We start from the raw sequence: 24028 nt of genomic DNA, 5'->3' as shown, positions 1-24028 counted from the left end.
GGATGTCCGCTAGGATTGCGACCTTCTCTTTCCAGAAGCGCAGCAGGACCCCGAGGAGGATATTGTTAAGGTCAGGGCCTGTGAGAAGCATGTCATTGAGGGGAGATACCAGCGCACTCAGCACTAGAGTCAAAGACCACCCTGATCTGATTGGGCTTTTGAGGGTGGTAAACCCCAAACGTTGGGAGGTACCAGCACTCCTTGCCTTCTCTCAGTGGAGGTGCTACTTCAGCGTATCCATTAGCGAAGATCTTCTCCATGAATGCTACGTATTGTTGCTGCATCTCGGGTTTCCTTTTCAGGGTTCATTGCAAAGACGTGAACCGCTTGACTACCTGCTCTTTGTTGTTTGGCAAGCGCTGGTGTGGTTCTCTGAAAGGTAGTGGGGCAACCCAGTTACTTGCTTCGTCTCTGAAGACCTTGGTGTCCATTATTTTTAAGAAGATGGCGTCTTGTGCTGATGGAGCAAGTTTATTATCATGCTCAGTTTGAGCAAAGACTGACTGTCCCAGTGTCTTGTCGGTTACTTTACTACACTTGTTGAAGCCTTGTCGTGCTTCCTTGATACACATGAAGCTTGTGCAAGGTTGAAAAATTAAATGGCGGGCACTCTCTAGCACGTTGGTCTTGAGTGTGTTAACTGTTGGTTTGTGTACTTTGCCAAGGCATACCTCTCCTATCACCACCCAGCCCAGATCCAGGCGTTGGGCAAAGGGGGCGTCGTGTGGCCCATTGACCTGCTGCCTGACCTTGTGCACCCTGAGAAACGTCTCTTCCGAGTATTTCTGCTTTTGGATCTAGTTCTGGGATGTGCTTGGCAATGTGGTGGAGGTGCAGCTGGTGTAGCACAGCGCTTAGCGTCGGAATCTCGATGCGGTTATTCAAAATTTCATTGCACTCTACGAGTGGAGGGAGACAGATGACAACTTTACCATCCAGCGACTCGAGCTGGAAGCCTTCTGCCTTACAAAAAAGCTGGTTGAACTCAGCAGGTCAGGCAGCATCTGTTGAAAGAAGCAGTCAATGTTTCGGGTCGAGACCCGTCGTCAGGACCCTTGTGTCCTGACGAAGGTTCTTGACCCGAAACGTTGACTGCTTCTTTCAACGGATGCTGCCAGTCCTGCTGAGTTCATCCAGCTTTTTTGTATGTCTTGATTTGACCACAGCATCTGCAGTGTACTTTGTGTTTATTAAGTCTTCTGCCTTCCTGCCTGCCGTATGTTTCTACGCTGCCTGAGCAAGTTCTAAGGTAGTATGGGTACTGAATACGTTGAACAAGTCAAAGAACTCTGGTCTGACTAGTGAGCAATTGCTCTGGTCGTCCAGAATTACATAGGCTTTGATGGCCTTGTCTTTGGCTCCCTTAGGGTATACCTTAGTGAGGCAGATCAAGAATGGCATGACTGACCTTGACTGCAAACTTCTGTGCAGCTCAAGCTGACAACAGTTGTCTTGGAATGATCCTCTCCCTCCCCGCCGTCCTCTTGTGAGGGTGAAGGAGCTTTGTCGGTTTGCGGTTACGGGCCGGGATGCCCCATCGTGATTAGTGTTGTTGCATTCCAAGCACTTCACGGGGAATTTGCACTCTCTAGCGAGGTGAGAGGTAGAGGAACAGCATTTAAAACATACTTTTTTCTCCTTGAGAAGGGCCATTCTCTCATCAAAGGGTTTTTTTCTAAACGTTCTGCATTTTTTGAGGGGGTGGGGTTTGTTGTGCAATGGACAATTCTTGCTAGGGTCATTGTTGTTGAGACTTCAGTTTTACGCACTGAGACAGGTTTATTGATGTTAAAATTATTCGAAGTGGATTTGACTGACTTGGTGTGAATTGTACTGCTACCTTGACTCATGAAGCTAGGGTCGTTTCGCTTCTTCACCTCCTTGCACACAAACCTAGTGAAATACTTAAAGGGAGGAAATCAACCACCGTTCTCTTTCTTGTACTCTGAGCCAACAGACACCCACCTTTCCTGCAGCCCAAATGGAAGTTTATCCACGATTGGTCTAATTCCGTATGAAGTATCTAGATATGACAGGCCAGTTAAATAGCCATCTTCTTTAGTGCCTTCAATCTCCATGAGTAAATCTCCGAGTTCTCTTAATTTAGTGTGGTCCTTGGCTGACACCCTAGGAAAATTTTCCAGCCATCGAAATAGCGCTAGCTTGGGGTTGTTGATGTACACTGAACGTATGCATCTCACCTGTTCACATGATTCTTTTCTCAGCCATTTTGTCATACGATCCACCTCTTGCGTTGCTTTGAGCTGGACTCCGCCGATAGCGTTGGCGAATAAGGAGTACCATGCACGGTAATTTTTAGGCTTATCATCAAACTGATATAGTCCTGAAGTGACGAGATCTCGTCGTGCTAAATACTGTGCCATGGGTTCAACTGCCAGTGGCATACTGGCTGGGGGAATATGTTGGCGGGCATATGACTGAGCGTGTACGTTCTTTATGGGATTTGCTGTTCTGACTTCAGCTTTTGCCTCTTCTCTCACCAAATCTGGCAAGTTTGGTGTCGAGAAGTATTTGTCGTCAGCCCTTTCATTCTCAATGTCATTGCAAAGTTGCAAGCGTAGATTGTCTTCCTCAGATGGATGCGATGCATTTGGACTTCCCTTTGACTCCTCATGAAATGGGACGTTAGAAAATAAGTATGGAGAGGAAGAACAAATCTTCGGGTCCATTTGAGATCGGGCGTATTCGTTAGTGCGTTCCAGTCTGGTCCTTTCTGAAGTAGAGTTTACTTCATCTAGAACGTGCATTTCTTCAGCACTTTCTAATATTTCTGCTTCCACCCTGGCAGCATCAGCTTCTCGGCATAGCGCCAGCACTTCTAACTCTGTTTCTATCCTTACCTTTGCCAACTGGTTTTCAGCTTCTCTGGCAGCCTCTTCCCTTTGGTTTTCAATTTTCAATTTTGCTTCCTGTTCGACGTATGATGACACCTTGACACCTTGGCGGTTTCTGCTTTAGCTCTTGCGAGGGCAGCCTTATTTACTGATGCCCTACTGCTCCTGGCGCTGGATGGCAATGACTTGACGCCGTATCGCGATACCATCATACCACTTGTCGAAGCACCTGGTAATGCTGCTTTTTCAATGTAATGTTCTCGTGCAGGTGTAGGAACTCTGAACTAAACATCAGGGTAAACCGTAGTCAATGAGGGCACAATCGCAGTAAGATTAATCTTTTACTGTTCACTCTTCCACATTAATGTATGGTGAAAATTGTTGATAAAACAATACAAAATATATACAGTATTTGTTTCCTTCTTGGCATCACATTTACATCATAAATACTTGTAAAAGTAAAACTACAACAAACTATATTACATTAAAGCCTCATTAAAGTATAACATACAGTCAGAATCTACCTATGCCATCAACTGGCTTTAAGTACACTTCACACAAACTATCCAACAATGCTTTCAATAGCACAAGAAAATAAACTTTATCAACCATCATTACTTTTAACAGAATCAGCGTTAACATTTTTACTTCAACATATCGATTATCTTAAGAACTTACGGCGTTACTTCTGTGCATAGAATGAAAACTTTTCTCGCACTGATCCTGCACACACAAGCCCCCGCCTTCCCGTTTCTCCAAACCAGTATTTTCCCACAAGACGCGGCAAAACCGGGTGTGACATCATCGCATGTCGCGATACATCACAGACAACGAATTTACTTACAACGACCTTAACTTTAACTAGAAAATAATTACAAATGAATTACTAAAGCGAAAATGTAATAAAGCTAAACAAATGCCTTAAGGGCAACACATATACACTTCTATCAAGTCACCTCTCATCCTAGTTCACTGCAAAGAGTTCACTTTGTTTGCTCAACTGCCTGCATAAGACTTGTTCCATTGTCCAGAAGTATCCTGGTAAATTTCCACTGCAACTTCTCTGAAGCTTCCATATCCTTTCTACAATGAAACAACCAGAACTGAACACAACATTCCAAGTGTGGTCTAAGCAGCATTTTGTAGAGCTGCAACATTACCTCCAACTCTTGAACTCAATCATGAGACTAACGAAGGTAGCTCCTTAATAATCCTGTCATCTTGCAGGGCAACCTTGAGGGATCTATGGGTGTGAAACCCAAGATTCCCCTTTCCTCCACACTCCTAAGAATCCTCCTCTTAATCCTGTATTCTGCCTTCAGATTGGACCTTCCAAAGTGAATCACTTCACACTTTTCTGGGTAAAACTTCATCTGCCACTGCTAAACCCAGTATTGCATTCTGTTAATATCCCGCTACCACCTGCAACATCCTTGACCTATCCATAATTCCACCTTCATGTCGTCTGCAAACTTACCAGGTATCCCAGAAAAGATCCGTTCAGAATGCCATTGGTCCCAACCTCCCGGCAGAATACACTCCATCTCCAACCACCCTCTGCCTTCTATAGGCAAGTTAATTGTGTATGTACATAGTCCAGTTTCCCTGGATCCCATGCTTTCTGACTTTCTGAATGAGCCAGCAACTGGGAACCTTATCAAACACCATACGATACACCACGGACACTGCTCTACATTTATCACTGTGTTTTGACACATCCTCAAAGAATTCAGTGACGTGTGTGACCTGCCCCTCACAAAGCCACGTCTTTGAGAGTCTTCTCCAATAACACTGGACAAGTTTTTTTTTCCAGAAGTGTTGCTTCCTCAGAAGTTTTTTTGTGGTCATGCTAGACTGATTGAAGCTGAACACAAATATAATTTGTATAGAAACATAGAAAAACTACAGCACAATACAGGCCCTTCAGCCCACAACGCTATGCCAGATCTGTCCTTACCTTAGAAATTACCTAGGGTTACACAGAGCCAGTAGCCCATTCCACACATTCACCACTCTCTGCGTGAAAAAAAACAACTTACCTCTGACATTTCCTCTGTACCTACTTCCAAGCACCTTAAAACTGTGTCCTATCGTGTTAACCACTAACACCCTGGAACTATCCACACAATCAGTGCATCTCATCATCTTATACACCTCTATCACCTCTGTCACTTCAAGGAGAAAAGGCCAAGTTCACTCAACCTATTCTTGTAAGGCATGCTCCCCAATCCAGGCAACATCCTTGTAAATCTCCTGTGTACCATTTCTGTGTACCATCTCCTGTGTACGCATCCTTCCTGCGGTGAGGTGACCAGAACTGAGCACAGTACTCCCAAGTGGGGTCTGACCAGAGTCCTATGTAGCGGTAACATTACCTCTCGGCTCTTAAACTCAATCCCAAAGTTGATGAAATAAAATGCACCGTATGCCTTCTTAATCATATAGTCAACTTGCACAGCTGCTTTGAGCATCCTATTGACTCCGACCCCAAGATCCCTCTGAACCTCCACACTGCCAAGAATCTTACCATTAATACTATATTCTACCATCATATTTGACCTACCAAAATGAACCACTTCACACTTATCTGGGTTGAACTCCATCTGCCACTTCTCAACCCAGTTTTGCATCGTATCAATGTCCCACTGTAACCTCTGACAGCCCTCCACACTATCCACAACACCCCCAACTTTTGTGTCATCAACACATTTACTAACCCATCCCTCCACTTCCTCATCCAGGTCATTTATAAAAATCACGAAGAATAGGGTCCCAGAACAGATCCCTGAGACACTCCACTGGTCACTGACCTCCATGCAGAATATGACCTGTCTACAACCACCCTTTGCCTTCTGAGAGCAAGCCAATTCTGGATCCATAAAGCAAGTTCCCCTTGGATCCCATGCCTCCTTACTTTCTCAATAAAACTTGCATGGGGTACCTTATCAAGTGCCATGCTGAAATTCATATACACTACATCTACTGCTCTACCTTTATCAATGTGTTTAGTCACATCCTCAAAAAATTCAGTCAGGCTGGGTAAGGCACCTTTACAAAGCCATGCTGACTATTCCTAATCATATTATACCTCTCCAAATGTTTATAAATCCTGCCTCTCAGGATCTTTTCCATCAACTTACCAACCACTGAAGACTCACTGGTCTATAATTTCCTGGACTAATTCTACTCCCTTTCTTGAATAAGGGAGCAACATCTGCACCCTCCAATCCTCTGAAAGCTCTCCCGTCCTCATTGATGATGCAAAGATCATCATCAGAGGCTTAGCAATCTCCTCCCTCACCTCCCACAGTAGCCCTGGGTACATCTCATCTGGTCCTGGAGACTTATCCAACTTGATCCTTTCCAAAAGCTCTAGCACATCCTTTTTTTAATGTCTGTATTTCAGTTTTTCAATCTGCTATAAGTCATCCCTGCAATCGCCAAGATCCTTTCTCGTAGTGAATACTGAAGCAAAATATTCATTAAGTACCTCTGCTATCTTCTCCAGTTCCATACACACTTTTCTACTGTTGCAGTTGAATGGTCCTATTCTCTCACGTCTTATACTCTTGCTCTTGTATCACATAAGAATCTGGAGAAACAAAGAATTAACTTCTATTGAAAATGTTTAATTGCAATATAGTGCTGACACTTGGTTCAACTAAGTTAAAATGTTTTGTTGATGATTTTCATTTGTAGTTTGTGTCTGAAGCTTCTCGCTTGAGTCCCAACAATAATCAGCTGGCATTGAGGATTCCAGTTGCCCTGATAGTTTCTCCATGACCTTAGTGTCCTGGTGAAAGCTTTCACCATGCTCATCACTGACAGCGCCAGGATTTGCAGGGAATAAGTCTAAATGGAAATGTAGAAAACAAATCTTTTATGGCATGTTGCATTTTATGGTTTTGTATTCCTGAAACGTGTTGTCAACTAGCTGCATGTAATTTGGTGCTCTGTAGTTGCCAAGGAAATTTTCATTAACATTCTTGGATTTTCTCTGAAACATCCATGCAAAATACATGTAATTTTCTCTGATCCCATAAGAAGTTCTTCGAATTGCCTGTCATTGATGACCTGTTTGAATTGTGGACCAGTAAAACTGCACTTCCTTAATCTTGGCATCACTTACTCTGATGAATTATGAATTGAAATAAGAAATATTGGCTATTTTTAAAAAAAAAAAGCTGTGTGATAGGATTTCATGGTGACTTTCACGATCAGCAGCCAAAAATCCGTAAGATACACCCAAAAGTTGCATCAAATGAAGACTCGCCCTCCAGTCATCTGGTACTACTCCTGTAGCCAGTGAAGATGCAAAGATCAGAGCCAAAGGGGCAGCAATCTTTCCCCTTGCTTCCCATAGTAACTTGTGGTATCCCCTGTCCTGCCCCAGGAAATTGTCTATCCTAATTTTTCAAGAATTCTAGCACATCCTCTTTCTTAACATCAACATATCAGCCTGTTTTATGCTGTCCTTAGAAACATCAAGGTCCCTCTCACCAATGAATGTTGAAGCAAAGTATTCATTACAGATCTCCCCTACATTTTCTGACTCCAGGCACGTTTCCTCTGCTATACTGATCGGCCATCCTCACTCTTGCCATATGTGTGGAACACTTTGAGATTTTCCTAGGTCATCAACGCCTTTTCATGTTGCCTTGCTCCTTGAGTTCATTCTTAAGCTCCTTACTGGTAACTCTAGAATTCTGTCTGATCTGTGCTTCCTAAACCTTATGTAAGTTTCTATTTTCCTCTTAACTGATGTTTCACAAGTTCCTGATAAGGCATCATAATTTCCCAATCCATGTTAAATATTTTCCTATACAGTTTGCTCATATTCCTCTCCGAGGCTATGGTAGTAGTCAGGGAGTTGTGATTTTCTGCAGAATACTCTCCCACTTTGTGATCTGTCACCTGACCAGTATAGCCTCTCCTCTAGTCAACCTGTCTTCATATTGTGTTGGGAGTTCTTCCTGTACACACCAAATAAATTCTGGCTCATTTAAACCTTTTGCACTAAGGAGGTACTAATCATTTATTAGGGAAATTGAAGTCAACCATGACAACAGCCCTGTATTTTTGCATCTTTCCACATTCTGCCTTCCAGTCTGTTCCTCAGTGTCTCTGTTGCTAATGGGGTGTCTACAGAATACTCCCAATGAAAGGATTACTCTCTTCCTGTTTCTGTCTTCCTTCCACAGTGACTCAGAAGACAATCCGTTCACAGCATCCTTAGTGCAGCTATGATGCTTAGACTAATTAGCAATACTACTCCCCCACCTCTTTTACCCTTTTGAAACATTTAAACCCTGAAACTTCCAGCAACTATTCTGGCCTTTGTGGCAACCATTGCTCAGTCATAGCCACAACTTTGTAGTACCGTGTACTGAGCCATGCTCTAAGTTCAGTAGTCTTGTTCATGATACTACTTGCATTAAAATAGACATAATTCATCTCATCTGACTGACTGCAATTTTGCCCTATAAACTTCCTCACAATCTGTTTACAAGCTGCATCTACCTGGACACCAACTGCGCCATTCTCTGAGTTATCAGTCTGGTGCCCATTTCCTACCAAACTAGGTGCCAATGATCCAGAGATATGAAACCCTGAGCCAGGTCCTCTACACCAATTCCTCAACTATACGTGCATCTGCCAAATCATCTTACTGGTGCGTGTCGCAGGCAGCAATTCAGAGGTTACTACCCTTGAGGTCCTGTTTTTCTCACTTCCTACCTTGCTCATTTCAGGACCTCATCTTTTTTCTTAGCTTATGCTTGCCGCACTCTGCCACTTCTCAGTCCATATGTGAAACTGATCTATATCCTGCCTTGATTGCCCTTTATACCCTCCATAACTTCACCAATCTTGGAGTCATCTGCAAACTTGCTAATCTACACATCTACTGTTCAAATCATTGATATACATTGGAGGTCTTATACATTATACATATACATCTTATACATTCCTTGCTGAACACCAATCATCAGGGTAGATATCAAAATGATTAAGATTACAGATTTCATGAGGGATTGTGAGGTGGAGAAAGAATGTACTGCATGGATGGTTTAAAATGTTGGGATGAATCACACCGATGAAAGCCCACTGCTGTGCCTGTGCCATTTATGGACAGCTGGCCTTAATCACTCTTCACATCCCATAGTTGAATGGCCATGTGTCCCAGGGCTTTGGTGTGTATTCTTGAGATCTTACCCCAGAACATTTAGCCTTTGACTAAAGGCAAAGTTTGGTCAGAATTTTACTTTGTGTCAAAGTCTATAAGCCAGCCAGTTTTAGATATCACATGCCTCTGATGTAAAAACATTTAATATTTTTAATGAGTTTGTTAGCTTTAAAATATTTAAGACACTTGTCTTCCCACTTTCCAAGCTGAAAATTAAATTGAAAAGAATCTGCACTCTGATTCCAGCTATGTCTATGGCTACATCTCTAGCTGTAGTTAAATTGGCAAGTACAATTTGTCTGATGAGATAATTGAGATGCTTTTCTACCCAGAGGGAATGTACATTTTTCAAGGTGAAAGTAGTTGAATACAGTTCATCTGAGATCACTGTTCATTTGATTTGTAAAGCTGTAACAGTATGATAAGCTGAAATATATAGAAAGGATGAGTAGCACATAGATCTGGCTTCTGTCTCCACTAATTATAGGAAAATCTGTTATGTGCATGAAGCCAAAGATCAGTTTGCAAAAATTTAAAAGCATATAAAATCAAATAATGAAAACTCAGCAGGTCAGACAGCAAATTCAGGAGAGTAGCTGTTAATATTTCGGGTTGAACACTTCTCATCTGAACCAAGAATATGAATTATATTCTACCAGAAGATGGTAAATCTAGATATGCAGAGTTTTGTTAAATTATTTTTTTCTAATTTCAGGCAGAAGATTCAACAGGGATCACAGGTAATTACTTTTGATTGCAGTAGATTTTTGTTGTAAGCATAGGCTTACCACATTTTTGACACAAGTGATGCATTTCACTGTATGTTTTTATGTACATCTTATGAATAAAACTCATTTAATATAACCATATAACAACCACAGCACGGAAACAGGCCATCTCAGCCCTTCTAGTCCATGTCGAACGCTTATTCTTACCTAGTCCCACTGACCTGCACTCAGCCCATAACCCTCCATTCCTTTCCTGTCTATATACCTATCCAATTTTTTTTTAAATGACAATATCGAACCTGCCTCTACCACTTCTACTGGAAGTTCGTTCCACACAACTACCACTGAGTAAAGAAGTTCCCCTTCGTGTTACCCCTAAACTTTTGCCCCTTAACTCTCAATTCATGTTCTCTTGTTTGAATCTCCTCTACTCTCAATGGAAAAAGCCTATCCACGTCAATTCTACCTATCCCCCTCATAATTTTAAATACCTCAATCAAGCCCCCCCTCAACCTTCTACGCTCCAAAGAATAAAGACCTAACTTGTTCAACCTTTCCCTGTAACTTAGGTGCTGAAACCCAGGTAACATTCTAGTAAATCTCTGTACTCTCTATTTTGTTGACATCTTTCCTATAATTCAGTGACCAGAACTGTTCACGATGCTACCATTCTGTCACTAATGTAAAAACAATAGTATGCCTTGCAGACTCTTGCTTGTATCTTTTATTAAGTCCAAAGGTGATCGTCTCCTGCCTTGTATCCCTTGATCCTTCATTGTCAAACAATTTGTACTGACAGATCAACAAGAAGAAAGAACTGACACTAACAGACACAGTGGTTTAACTTGGCTTTGTAAACCCTACTGATAATCAGGATTAGAAACATGATGTTGTTTGGGCAGAGCATGATGTTACAGGTTTTTCAAACTTTGTTCTTGGGTAATTGATACTGACAGGACTGCATTTATTGCTCTGATACATTTGATTTGACAAGGTGATCGGACCCATCTCTGTGAGCAAATTGTATTAAATGACTTCCAGCTTTTGATTACTGCTCCACTTTATTTGGGCCAGTTGAATACCAAAACAAATCTTAATTTGTTTCAGCAACGTGAATGGAATGTGGATTACATTTTTCGGTAAAGGAATATTTGATAAGATGTCACAATGTTGCCTACTTGGCTCACAATATAGCCTACTTAGGTTTGTGTTCAGACTTTGGCAGTTGCACTTAATATTGAAGTCAACTTTTCTCCTTTCTATTTGTGTGAAGCTAAGTTTGAACTTAGGTACTTCCTCTGAGAGTTCCTATACATGTCAGTTAATAGGTGTTTATGTTGATGTGTTCGTCATTTAAGTGAAGTACTATGGCAGTTGTTAATAGAAATGGAATGGTCTTTTCTTCAGGAAGCCCCAGCTGGGCAAGTATAGCTTCCCAAGCACCACAGCGGTTTGGGATGGACAGATTCCAGACCATTTCTTGCAGAAGTGGAAGGGCAGCAGATCCTCGAAACACACAGGTACGTATGTAAATTCACAATCAGCACGGCTAAAGCCCTCCTAACAGTTGAAATGCTGTCATGAGAAAGCAGCATCCATCATCAGAGATCCCCACCATCCAGGACATGCTCTCTCCTCACTGCTGTCTTCAGGTAGAAGGTACAAGAATCTCAAGACTCACACCATCAGGCTTAACAATAGTTTAGTACCCCCTCAACCATTTGGCGCTTAAATAGAAGGGGATAACTACACTTGCACCATCATTGAAATCGTTCACACAACCAATGATATCATTTTTAAGAATTCTTTATCTCCTTATCTCATGTTCTTGTGTTTTATTGTTATTTATTTATATTTGCCTTTGCATAGTTTGTTGTCTTCTACACTGTGGTTGATGTTGATGATCCTGTTATAGTTACTATTCTATAGATTCACTGTGTATGCCACAAGAAGACGACTCTCAGGGTTATGTGGACATATATGTACTTTAATAATACAATTTACTTTAAACTTGAACTTTTTAACAGTTGTTCTGAATTTGATTCATCCAAGTTTAAAATGTTACACTAATATTTGGAAAATTGTACACTTCATGTAATATGCAAAATCTGTACTGACATGAGTTCAGTGCTGCATTAAATATAAGATCTCCAATGCCATTGGAACCAAGTTCTTTCAGATATTTATTCTTATGTAAATTGAGATTGGATTTTGTTTGTTTTATTAAAAAGTTAAACAAGGATTAAAGAAAACTTTCACAAGAGCAAATCTTATGATAAACATAAAATACTGGCAATACTCAGCAGGTCAAACAGTATTTGGGAAGGGAGAAAAAGATCAACACTTCATCTCTTAGTAATCTATTTAAACAGTCATTAAGGGAGCTAGGGCTTTACTCTCTGGAGAGGAGGAAGATGAGAGGAGACATGACAGATATTAAGAGGAACAGATAGAGTGGATAGCCAGTGCCTCATCCTCAGGGCACCACTGCTCAGTACAAAAGGACATGGCTTTAAGGTAAGGGGAGGGAAGTTTAAGAGGGATATTAGAGGAACGTTTTTTACTCAGAGAGTGATTGGTGTGTGGAATGCACTGCCTGAGTCTGGTGGAGGCAGATACACTAGTGAAATTTAAGAGACTACTGATAGATAGATAGATAGATAGATAGATACTTTATTCATCCCCATGGGGAAATTCCTGGGCAGGTATATAAAGGAAGTTAAGGTGGGGGGTTATGTGGGAGGCAGGGTTTAAGGGTCAGCACAACATTGTGGTCCAAAGGGCCTGTAATGTGCTGTACTATTCTATGTTCTATGTTTATCTATTCTTTCTTCTTTTTAAATATTTTTATTAATTTTAAACAAACATAAATGAAACATGAATACAAAGAGCTTGAGGGTACATAATTAATAAGTTAAGGTATAAATACAAATAGATGATAATCCATATATAATAACCTCCCAAACTCATAGTAGTTACAAAAAATGGAGTAAATAAGAAACCCCCCCCCCCCAAAAAAGAAAAAAACCTAACCAACATGGTCCATTGCATTATGTCAAATATACACAGTAGCGTCAATAACTCCGCACCTCCATCCAAATAATTAAAGATAATAAAAGTAAAGCTTAGGAAAAGTCAGTTTAGCTCATATGAAAATGTTGAATAAATGGTCTCTTCAAATTTAACTGAAGGGTCAAAGACAACACTTCTAATTTTTTCTAAACTCAAAAAAGAAATAGTTTGAGAAAACCACTGAAATATAGTTGGAGGATTAATTTCTTTCCAGTTCAATAGGATAGATCTTCTAGCCATCAATGTAACAAGTGCAATCATCCGCCAGGCTGAGGGGGATAAACAACTATTATCCACCATTGGTAAACCAAAAATTGTAGTAATAGGATGCGGTTGCAATTTGATATTCAGAACTGTTGAAATAGTACCGAAAATACCTTTCCAATAATTTTCCAAACGGGGCAAGACCAAAACATATGGGTCAGTGAAGCAACTTCAGAATGACATCTGTCACAGGTTCGATTAACATGAGAATAAAATCGAGCGAGTTTATCCTTGGACATGTGAGCCCTATGTACAACCTTAAATTGTATTAGGGCACGTTTAGCACAAATAGAAGAAGAATTGACTAATTGTAAAATTTTCTCCCACTGCTCAGTGGGTATAAGACAGTGAAGTTCTTTTTCCCATTCCTTCTTAATTTTTTCTGATACTCCTGGCTGTATTTTCATGATCATATTATAAATGATAGCTACTGGCAAGGATTCAGAGCTAAAAAAATTTCCGTAATGTCCATTGGACATAATTTCGGAAAAGACTGTAACATATTATTCAAGAAATTTCTAACTTGCCAGTATCTAAAAAAAATGAGTTTTAGGCAAATTATATTTATTGGATAGCTGTTCAAAGGACATAAAACTGTTATCTAAAAATAGGTAACGAAAACATGTTATACCTTTTGTTTTCCATAATACAAAGGCTTGATTCATAAAAAGAGGGCTGAAAAAAAACATTAGATATAATAGGGCTTGATAAGATAAACTTATTCAAGCCGAAGAATTTACGAAATTGAAACCATATTCGTAATGTATGTTTAACTATAGGATTAGTTATTTGTTTATTCAATTTAGATAAAGCAAAAGGAAGCGAAGATCCTAAAGTAGAAAACAATGAGAAGTCTTGTACAGATTTACATTCCAAATTTACCCATTGTGGGCAAGGTGCTATAATCGATTCTTGTGTCCAAAATATTAAATATCGAATATTAACTGCCCAATAGTAAAATCTTAGGTTTGGCAAAGCCAAACCTCCTTCCTTCTTAGGCTACTGTAAATATTTTTTACTTAATCTAGGATTTTTATTCTGCCACACATACGAGGATATTTTGGAGTCAATAATATAAAAAAAAATTTAGGAATAAAAATTGGTAATGCTTGGAATAAATATAAAAATTTGGGTAATACTATCACCTTGATAGCATTAATTCGACCAACCAATGACAAAGATAATGGGGACCACCTGGTAACAAGTTGCTTGATTTGGTCAATTAAAGGTAAAAAAAAAATTAACTTTAAATAAATCCTTATGTTTCTTGGTAATTTTAATACCCAAATAAGTAAAATGATCTGTGACAACTTTAAATGGTAAGTGTTTATAGATTGAAACTTGCATATTTAATGGAAATAGTTCACTCTTATTAAAATTCAATTTGTAGCCAGAAAAGTTACTAAACTGAGCAAGTTAGGATAAAATAGCAGGAATAGATCTCTTAGGGTCAGATATGTATAGTAACAAATCATCAGCGTGTAATGATAACTTGTAAGTCCCTTCCCTACGGGTAATACCAAAAATATTAGGTGATTCACGAATGGCAATGGCTGAAGGTTCCAAAGCAAAAAAGGAGATCTCTGATTATTGGTAAGAGCCGAAGCCAAAGGTTTATAATATATTAATTTAATCCATGATATAAATTTCAAGCTAAAATTAAAATTCTGCAACGTATTAAATAAATATGGCCATTCAACTCTATCGAATGCTTTTTCAGCATCTAAGGAAATGACACATTCTGGTATTTTAGATGAAGGAATATAAATTATATTAATTAATTTTCTAATGTTAAAAGATAAATAATGGTTTTTAATAAATCCGGTCTGGTCTTCAGAGATAATTTGAGGTAATATTTTCTAATCTAGTGGCCAAAATTTTTGTAAAAATCTTGGAATCCATATTCAGCAAGGATATAGGCCGATAGGATGCACATTCAGTGGGGTCTTTATCTTTTTTAAGAATTAGAGAAATGGAGGCATCATAAAAAGATCATATCTATTCAAATTCTTATCTGTTCAAATACTTCTACATTCATCTTCAATTTTCCGTTTGCAAAGTGCAATATTTTTTTTAAGTTGTGCTTAGCTCTTGCACATGTTGCTCAGTATAAGAGATGGAGGCTGCAGCATTTTTCCTTGCCCTTTTTCATCTTTTCCATCCCTCCCAATAAATTTTCTCAGTTATGGAGCTTGCATGTTAGGCTACAGGTTGTATTGGTTTTCCTTGGAGGATACTGAGAAGAAAACTAATTACAGATGTGGAAAATTTTCAAGGGTATAAATAATATTTTTTTCTCCCACAGCAGAAGTGTGGGGAACTATTTCAGGGAAACATGAGACGGTACAGCACATCAACAGGCCCTTTGCCTCATAATGTTGTATTGAACTAATTAAGCCTACAATACCTATCCTAGCTCATTTGTATTTGGTCCATATCCATTATGGAAGAGAGAAGCAGATTAAATGAGATCTGAGGAACTTTTAACGGAGTGTGTGGGCATTATGGCTTTATAGCAACAGTGATCAGATGAAACGGTTTTGTTCATGCCACCATCTGTAAGGAGTTTGTACTTTCTCCTCATGACTATATGGGTTTCATCCCACCTTCCAAAAGGACATATCGGTTAGTAGTTTGGCAGCATACTATGTTGGCACAAGTATGGCGACACTTGGGGGCTACCCCCAGCACATGTGATGCAAACAACACATATTAATGTAGGTTTAGATGTACACATGACAAATTAAGTTAATCTTTAAGGAATGTGCAATTCCTTACATGTAGGACTATTACTGGCAGCTAGTCTTAAAACATTCAAAAAGCATGTAGCCAAGCTCCTAAATCACCAAGGTGCAGTAGGTCATAAATCAAGTGCTGATAAATGGCATTAGTATAGACGCTTAGTTTGGAACATGTTACTGTACTTTGGCACCAAGTCTCTTGTATATAGAAAATATTGAATGGTTCTTAATTTTGCATGCTGAACCTTGGAAATGAGATAGCTTCCTTATTTTCAGGTTTTAGTGAAGGCAGTGAGTTGCCAGATGTTGTTGTCAACACTTTTGGGAAATGGTGCTCAGTGAAGGTAAATTTTATTATGAGTGGTCAAAGCAGAACAGGAAATGTTGGCATGGCCCAAATGTAGTACAGTCGGTTACAACAGAATTTCTGGAACTACTTGAATTTGAATAATCCTACAAATTATGAACCTTTGGGAAATGTGAGCTGTTTACAAGTTGATAAGTTTTGATATGCAGGATTGCTTCAGAGGAAGGGTGCAGGATCTGTCATCAGAGAGAACACCAACCCATCAGAAGAATTGCGATTGGACTGCCAGACAGTCTCCTGAAACACTGCAGTTCGCCAATGGGCAAAAGACCAGAGCTGATCAGAATCCTGACTCATTATATTTTAAGGTATTCTAAGTTTTGTACATAATTGCATTAATGCAGCTAAATAAGTTTGATTATTTTTGTTAGAATTACAATTTTGGCAGCATATTAAATGTAATGCTTTGTGGTGTGGTTATTTGCTATGTAAAGCAAGTTTCAGTTCCTGGCCTGGTACAAGGATTGATGTCTTCAATTAAAGGTACTGATTAGTCCTGGTGAATTGATGTGGAGAGAGGTATTGGTTTGTAATACCTTGAAGCAGCCTGTTTTCATATGTAATTGAATCCAAAAGAAGTTTTTCAATGTTCAAAAAACCTTCTGTATGTTGTGTAGTCTGATATTGTCATTTGGCTTGCTCTACAGGGTTTCTATTAAATAATATAATGTCAGACAAATATGCTGTTGTGAAAAACAACATAAAACAATGCTTGGAGAAATATCAAATGATTACTGTTCATTAACTGCCTCTAGTACCATGATTTATATTCATGGTCTTTAACTTTTCTCAATAGGATGACAGTGAGTTTCCAGAGTTGATTAGTGGAGCTGGGGTTTCTAAAGGCAAAACTGTTGGCCTTGATAATGCTCAGAATAAAAGCTCTTCCGTTTGTCAACTCACTAAAAAGCCATTGGGGGTGAGTTTATGGTTTAGATCTGTTTCCCATTATATTCAGCAAATATTAAATTGGAATATTTATATGTCTTCACTAAAATTTGAATGTCTTCAAAAAGGCAACAGGTATACCAGTGCCTAAAAAGAGTAGTATGAGCTGCCTTAATGATGATCACCCAGTAGCATTGGTGATGAAATGCTTTGAGAGGTTGGTCATGGCTAGAATGAACTGCCTCAGCAAGGACCCACTGCAATTTGCCAATCGCCACAGTAGGTCTATGGCATACGCCATCTCAATGACTCTTCACGCAGCCTTGGATCACCTGGACAATACATACCCCCATATCAGAATGCTGTTCATTGACTATAGCTCAGTGTTTAATACCATTCCCACAGTCCTGTTTGTTGAACCTGGGCCTCTATCTCCCTCTGCACTTGGATCCTCGACTTCCTAACTGGAAGACCACAATTTGTACTGATTGGTGGTAATATCTCTTCCTCGCTGACAGTCAATATTGACGCATCTCAGGGATGTGTGCTTAGCCTGCTGCTCTACTTCCTCTGTACCCATGATCGTGCAGCTAGGCATAGCTCAAATACCATCTATCAATTTGCTGATACAACCATTGTTGGTAGAACCTCAGATGGAGATGAGAGAGCATACAGGAACAAGTTATGCCAACTAATAGAGTGGTTTCGCAGCAACAACCTTGCACTCAAAATCAGTAAGACAGAAGAGTTGATTGTGGGCTTCAGGAAGAGTAAGGTGAGGGAGCACACCACACACCAATCCTAATAGAGGGATCAGAGGCGGAAAGAGTGAACAGTTTTAAGTTCCTGGGTGTCAAGATCTCTGAGGATCTAACCTGGTCCTAACGTACTGATACATCTATAAAGAAGGCAAGGCAGTAGTTATATTTCATTAGCAGTTTGAAGAGATTGGTTTGTCACCTAAGACCCTCAAAAGCTTCTTTAGATGTACTGTGGAGAGCATTCTGACAGGATGCATCACTGTCTGGTATGGGGGCAATATTGCATAGCACCGAAATAAGCTACAAAAAGTTGTAAAATTCGTCAGCTCCATCCTGGGTACTAGCCTCCTTAATAAGATTCCCTTCACCCAGGGCATGCCCTCTTCTCATTGCTACTCTCAGGAAGGAGGTACAGAAGCCTGAAGGCTCAGTGATTCAGAAACAGCTTCTTCCCCTCTGCCATATGATTCCTTAATAGACATTAAACCCATGAGCACTACCTCACTTTTTTTTTAAATATACTGTGTTATTTCTGTATTTGCACTATTTTAATCTATTCAATAGGCATATTTACTGTAACTTGCTGTGTACGTGTCCTGTAACTGATTTACTTTTTTTTCTTTCTATATTGTATATTGCATTGTGCTACTGCTGCTAAACTAACAAATTTCACGACACATGCTGATTCTGATTCTGAAATCAAAGTGGGGCAGAAACATCTACCATTTTGTAGAAGATTGGTGATGGTATTTTACTGCTTTCTAATCCATGAAATAAATGAGGAATTTTGATGTTTATTATTGTTTGTTAATTTTGCATTTCCCTAGTTGGGTGATCTCCCAGAAACCTCTCCAATCAATATAGTGCAGACACCAATTCCAATAACTACAGCTATTCCAAAACGTGCTAAAAGTCAAAGGAAAAAAGCATTGGCTGCAGCGCTCGCCACTGCTCGGGAGTATTCAGAGATTAGCATGGAGCAAAAAAAACTCCAGGTCAGTAACTTTTTAGAAGTTTCTTTAAAGGTTGAAGGTATACTTACTCGGATGTTTTAAATGATGCAACAGCCAAAGCTTAAGTTAGAAAACATTGAAATGCAGCTCATGATTTACTTAATTGGATAAATTTTGGCACCCATAACTTAATCCCATTTGATTAGGTAACTTGAATCAGGTAACTCATATCACTCTGCTGGATTAACTTTGTGGTTATAAATGTCTTGCACTGTGATGGAGCTCATATTAAGGTTGTATATATTTTTTTTAAATTACCTCATTAACTTCATGAAAGAAATAATACATTTGTGTATCCCAAAGCATTCATTTAATGTCAGAGGTATTTTATGCTGTGGTCTTTTTCATGTTTTGCATTTTCTCAAGGAGGCTCTGAATAAGGCAGCAGGGAGAAAGAGTAAAGCTCCTGTGCAGCTGGATCTTGGTGACATGTTAGCTGCACTAGAGAAGCAGCAACAAGCCATGAAAGCCAGGCAAATGACTAATACAAAACCACTGACATACTCAGGTAAACTTCATTGTTGTACTACTTGTGTGCCAATTTTGCCTGTAAACTGGATATATTATTGATGTTACTGCTGATGACAGTCAAATACCTTGATAGGGAATGAACACTTCCACTACCCTTGACATAAATTAGATCTAGAATAAACCCTAACCATGTTTCTCAGCTGTCATTACAAAAATTAAGGAGTTCTAGTGAGCCAGTATCAGTATCCAATATCAATTGGTGTAAATGATGTAAGAAAGGACCAGATTGAAAGCCATAAGGTCCAGGTAACAGATCACATAGAACATTACAGCACAGTACCCTTCGGTCACATAGAACATAGGACCCTTCGGCCCGTGACATTGTGCTGACTTTTAACTGAATCACATTCCCAGGTATCTTAACTTCCATTGTTTTACGATCGTTTTCCTAAATATTTGATAAAATCATTTCACAGATATTGATCTTTCAGTCCTGAGATCTCTCTCCTAATTCTTAGCATTGATACATTCATTTATTTAGAGATACAGCACAGAAGAGGTCCTTCCAGCCTAATGAGCTGACCCTAACCCTAAATCACAGGACAATTTACAATGACCAGTTAACCTACTAATTGGTATGTCTTTGGAATGTGGGAGGAAACCGGAGCAGCCGGAGCAATCCCACGCAGTCACAGGAAGAACATACAAACTCCTTATAGCCAGTACCAGAACTGAACTGCCAATTCTAATGGCCCAATAGCATTTCTCTAACTGCTGCACTACCATGGTGCCCTGCTAATATTCTGCTAATAAAAGTTTTATTCTTCATTTTGCAGTTGGTACAACAGCACTTCTTTCTGTCAAAGATTGTGGAAGCATGAAAAATTTACCTAATCAGCAATTTATTGGATTTCATAATCCATTGGATTCTGGTGCCCCAAGGATAAAAAGAGGAAAAGAAAGGGAGATTCCAAAAACAAAACGTCCAACTGCTCTTAAAAAGGTAGCTACTTGATCAGATAACACAAGACAACAAAGGTTTTGCTTCCTGAATACTTTTGCATGTCTCTTGTGGATTTTGGGCTACTGATGGTGAAAATCACCATGAAATTTTCCAATTATGCACTATTTTGTTGTAATTGCTTCTTTTCCTTACTTCAAATTTCAAGTCAAATGAAATGTCCACAGTGTAAGCTGAAGTGTTTTGTATCTTGTCCAGGTATGCCTAGGCAGGGCGGATGCTGCATGGGAGGACAGGCCTTTGAAGCATCATGCATGCACTGTTCTATGCAGAACATTTACATGTATATTGGTTTTCAGTCACATTGATGCACACTAATGCTCTGTGCATAGCATATTGTGTGTACTCATTATAATAAAATAGTTGTGTTTTTAGGAATATTTGTAATAGCAAAATGTCTTGCCAATGTTGCAACAGCCATGATATTTTCTGTTATTAGTGGTGAGTGTACGCTTAAATCTCAAAGACAGAGCATTATTAAGAAAGCCTATGAGCTCTACTTAGTGTGTAAAATTAGTGACCAAGACAAAGCCTGGGCTTTTGTTGCATTCCCATTTAGACTTTTCCTGCAAATCTTGATGCTCTCATTGACAAGCATGATGAAAAGTTTCACCAGAACATTGCAGTCATGGAGCATCAAGGCAACTGGAATCCATCAGTGCTGGCTGATTATTGTTGGACACCTAAGCAAAAAGTCTCAGACATTGAGTACAAATAAAAACCATCAAAAAAAACATTTTTAGCTTAGTTGAGCTATTCCCAAGTGACAGCAATATTATGCAATTAAATGCATTATATTTGTGTTCAGCTTCAAGTGGTCTATGATAATCACAACAAAATTTTGAGGAAACTACGCTTTAGAAAAAATAGTATTCCTGTATAATTAATGCATGGTGAAAGAATTAAGTCTTAGTCTTGACTTTGGAAATTTTAGTTTTGGTGAAGTGTAACCATAATCTGGAACAGATTTCATAAAATTGAGGATGAAAAATTAACTCAAGCACCATCACCAGCAGCATCAATTCCACCTTAAGTTTTTAATGTAATTTGGCTTTGATAAATAAAGACAAACACTGTTATGAATGAGAGTTATATTGGCTGACTCCTAAATATTTATATATTTACTAATTACTAGTTATATATTTTCCTTAAATAATGTTTGAATATGGATCTGCAGATTAGTGTATTTTTGAGATGGCTTATGAAAACTGAGTGACCCATCTTTCTGAGGGAAGTAAAGTCCAAGACAAACCAGTACAAATTCCATTTTTGACTAAGCTGTAGCTTTCAGTGAAGGCTTGGCCATCCTTTGTTTCAACAAACAAATGCAAAGGTTTAAATAGAAAAATGCAAAACTTTTTTAAATGAATTTATGTGTTTAAAATAGTGATAAATAAATGTTTTAGTTCCCTATTTAATACTGCAATTTTAAATTGCAGTTCTGCTTCATTTTCCAAACAGCATGATAAAATTCTTTTTATTTCACTGCACACAGATTATACTGAAGGAAAGAGAGGAAAAGAAAAACAGATTTTCGATAGAGCCAACAATTGTGGGGTCAGAAGAACAAGGTGATGTGCAGCTAAGTTTTCAGGAGGAACCAAAATTAACACAGGAAGTGGTTTCTCAAGAAGGCAAGTCCTTACAAATGGAGTGAATTAATATTTTCTTTGATCTTTTGCTTTTTTGTGGTTAGATATCTCTTTGGGTACATTTCCATGCACCACTGCCATTTTTACTGGTATTTAAATGCCTTCCACAATATGTAGTTGCTTTTTGAGTGTTAGAAATTGTCCAATGTTCACATTTTGACCAGAAGCTTGAGTCAAAGGACATCAGGGGTTTAGGTTTCTGCTCCGTGCTCGAAAGCCAATGATGTGAACGGCTGTTGAAGGACAATCTGGAGCCGAGCCTCCACCCCACATTCGAAGGCCAACAATGGTGGGATAGAAACATAGAAAACCTACAGCACAATACAGGCCCTTTGGCCCACAAAGCTGCGCCAAACATGTCCTTCCTTTAGAACTACCTAGGCTTGCCCATAGCCCTCTATTTTTCTAAGCTCCATGTACCTATCCAGGAGTCTCTTAAAAGACCCTATCGTTCCTGCCTCCACCACTGCCGCCGGCAGCCCATTCCACTCTCCATGTAAAAATAAAATCTCATCTGTATCTGCTTGCAAGCACCTTAAAACTGTGCCCTCTCATGCTAGCCATTTCAGCCCTGGGAAAAAGCCTCTGATAAGATCAATGCCTCTCATTATCTTCTACATCTCTATCAGGTCACCTCTCATCCTCCGCCACTCCAGGGAGAAATGGCTGAGTTCACTCAACCTATTCTCATAAGGCATGCTCCCCAATCCAGGCAACATGCTAGTAAATCTCCTCTGTAATTCTATGGTTAGGATGAAGGATATCTGGAGTCTATGCATCAGCTCTGCACTCAAAGGAGAACGGTGTGAATGGGTGACAAAGGACATCCTTGGATGTTGGTCTGTCACAGTTCAGAGGGTCCCAGGATTAGAAATCCATGAAAGCAGGAGGCAAGAGGGTCAGTGAGTCAGTGCACCTGAAGTTCGAGCCTGGACTTCAGGGTGCCATTAATGCAAACAACACTTTTTATTCTGTTTTCATGTTCATACGATAAATAAATCTGAATCAGAAAAAAAATCTGAATCTGGCTCATCTCTTTGCAGTCAGGCAAACTGAATTGAGAGCTGTTCAATTATTGAATGCTATGTCTAGGCAATAGGAAATTTTATAATGGTGCTACATTATTTTTTTCTTAAGCTGTCCTCAAATAAACATTTTGACCAACAGCAATTATTATTGAATGATGTTGCACTTGTCTGATTGGTTCACATATATATGCCTGATGAGTAGATGTGAAGGAGGTTTTTATTAGCAGTTGCTACGCCATTGAATCTTTGAAAGTTATTTTGTTTGGTTTAAAAAAATAACTAAACCAAATTTTAACTTTTTCTATAAAGAAACTTTTATCCATCTGGTAGCCTATTAAAAACTTAATATTTTCCGATAACTTTTCTGAAGAATTGCTTCAGTCAGTCATTGAAATTAAAAGGAAAATCACTTCATTCTCTAAACCTGGTAATTGGTTGGAATTTGAACCATATTTTGTAAAGTGATCTTTCTCTGCAGTAGTGCATAAATACAAGACTTAATTTTGGATTCCACTTATTTTTATTTTACTTCAAAATAAATAAAAGCTCACATCATATGTTCAGTTCTTGGTCTGTCATTAACTATTCATTATTAAATAAGAATAATTGGTCTCCATACAGGCTTTGACTCCAACGTAGAAAAGAAGTCCTTTTCATCTGGCAATAAATTTGAGAGCTGGATCACAGAATTGTAAAGATAACTTCCAAAATAAAGAAAATGAACCTTTCTCTCCAAAAATGATGGCAAGCCAGTGAGGTGGCAGCCTTAAGAACCATTTCTACTGCCCAAACTATTGTACAATTGTTCATTTAATGACCTATACTTTTAAGTCAAGGTTGAGGGCATAACTGATTGTATGTTGTAGCATGAAGTTCAATAGCTTAATTAGTCTTGGCCATTAAAGAATAAATCCACAAGGTATCGGTAAATAATCCTTTTAGATGAAAAGCCTGAATGAAAGATCAGTTCAGTAGTACACTTT

The 24028-nt window shown here is 39.0% G+C and overlaps 1 protein-coding gene across 7 annotated transcripts in view; it reads left to right on the top strand.

The window, feature by feature from the left end:
* Window positions 1-24028, top strand: part of secisbp2l (SECIS binding protein 2-like) — a 197699-nt gene that overhangs the window by 145134 nt on the left and 28537 nt on the right. For 5 of the 7 annotated variants that reach the window (XM_073032858.1, XM_073032857.1, XM_073032860.1 and 2 more), the window contains 8 exons: window positions 9755-9779; window positions 11175-11287; window positions 16361-16519; window positions 17008-17130; window positions 18688-18855; window positions 19240-19381; window positions 20181-20347; window positions 21861-21999. In XM_073032858.1, the coding sequence (XP_072888959.1) occupies window positions 9755-9779; window positions 11175-11287; window positions 16361-16519; window positions 17008-17130; window positions 18688-18855; window positions 19240-19381; window positions 20181-20347; window positions 21861-21999 (1036 nt within the window). The remainder of the gene's footprint in view (window positions 1-9754; window positions 9780-11174; window positions 11288-16360; window positions 16520-17007; window positions 17131-18687; window positions 18856-19239; window positions 19382-20180; window positions 20348-21860; window positions 22000-24028) is intronic. The other 2 variants (XM_073032859.1, XM_073032863.1) reach the window with 2 other exon arrangements.

Source organism: Hemitrygon akajei, chromosome 30 (assembly GCF_048418815.1).
Source record: "Hemitrygon akajei chromosome 30, sHemAka1.3, whole genome shotgun sequence".
NCBI lineage: Eukaryota > Metazoa > Chordata > Chondrichthyes > Myliobatiformes > Dasyatidae > Hemitrygon > Hemitrygon akajei.
Note: the sequence above shows the minus strand (reverse complement) of the source record. Positions and strands in the feature narration are given on the sequence as shown.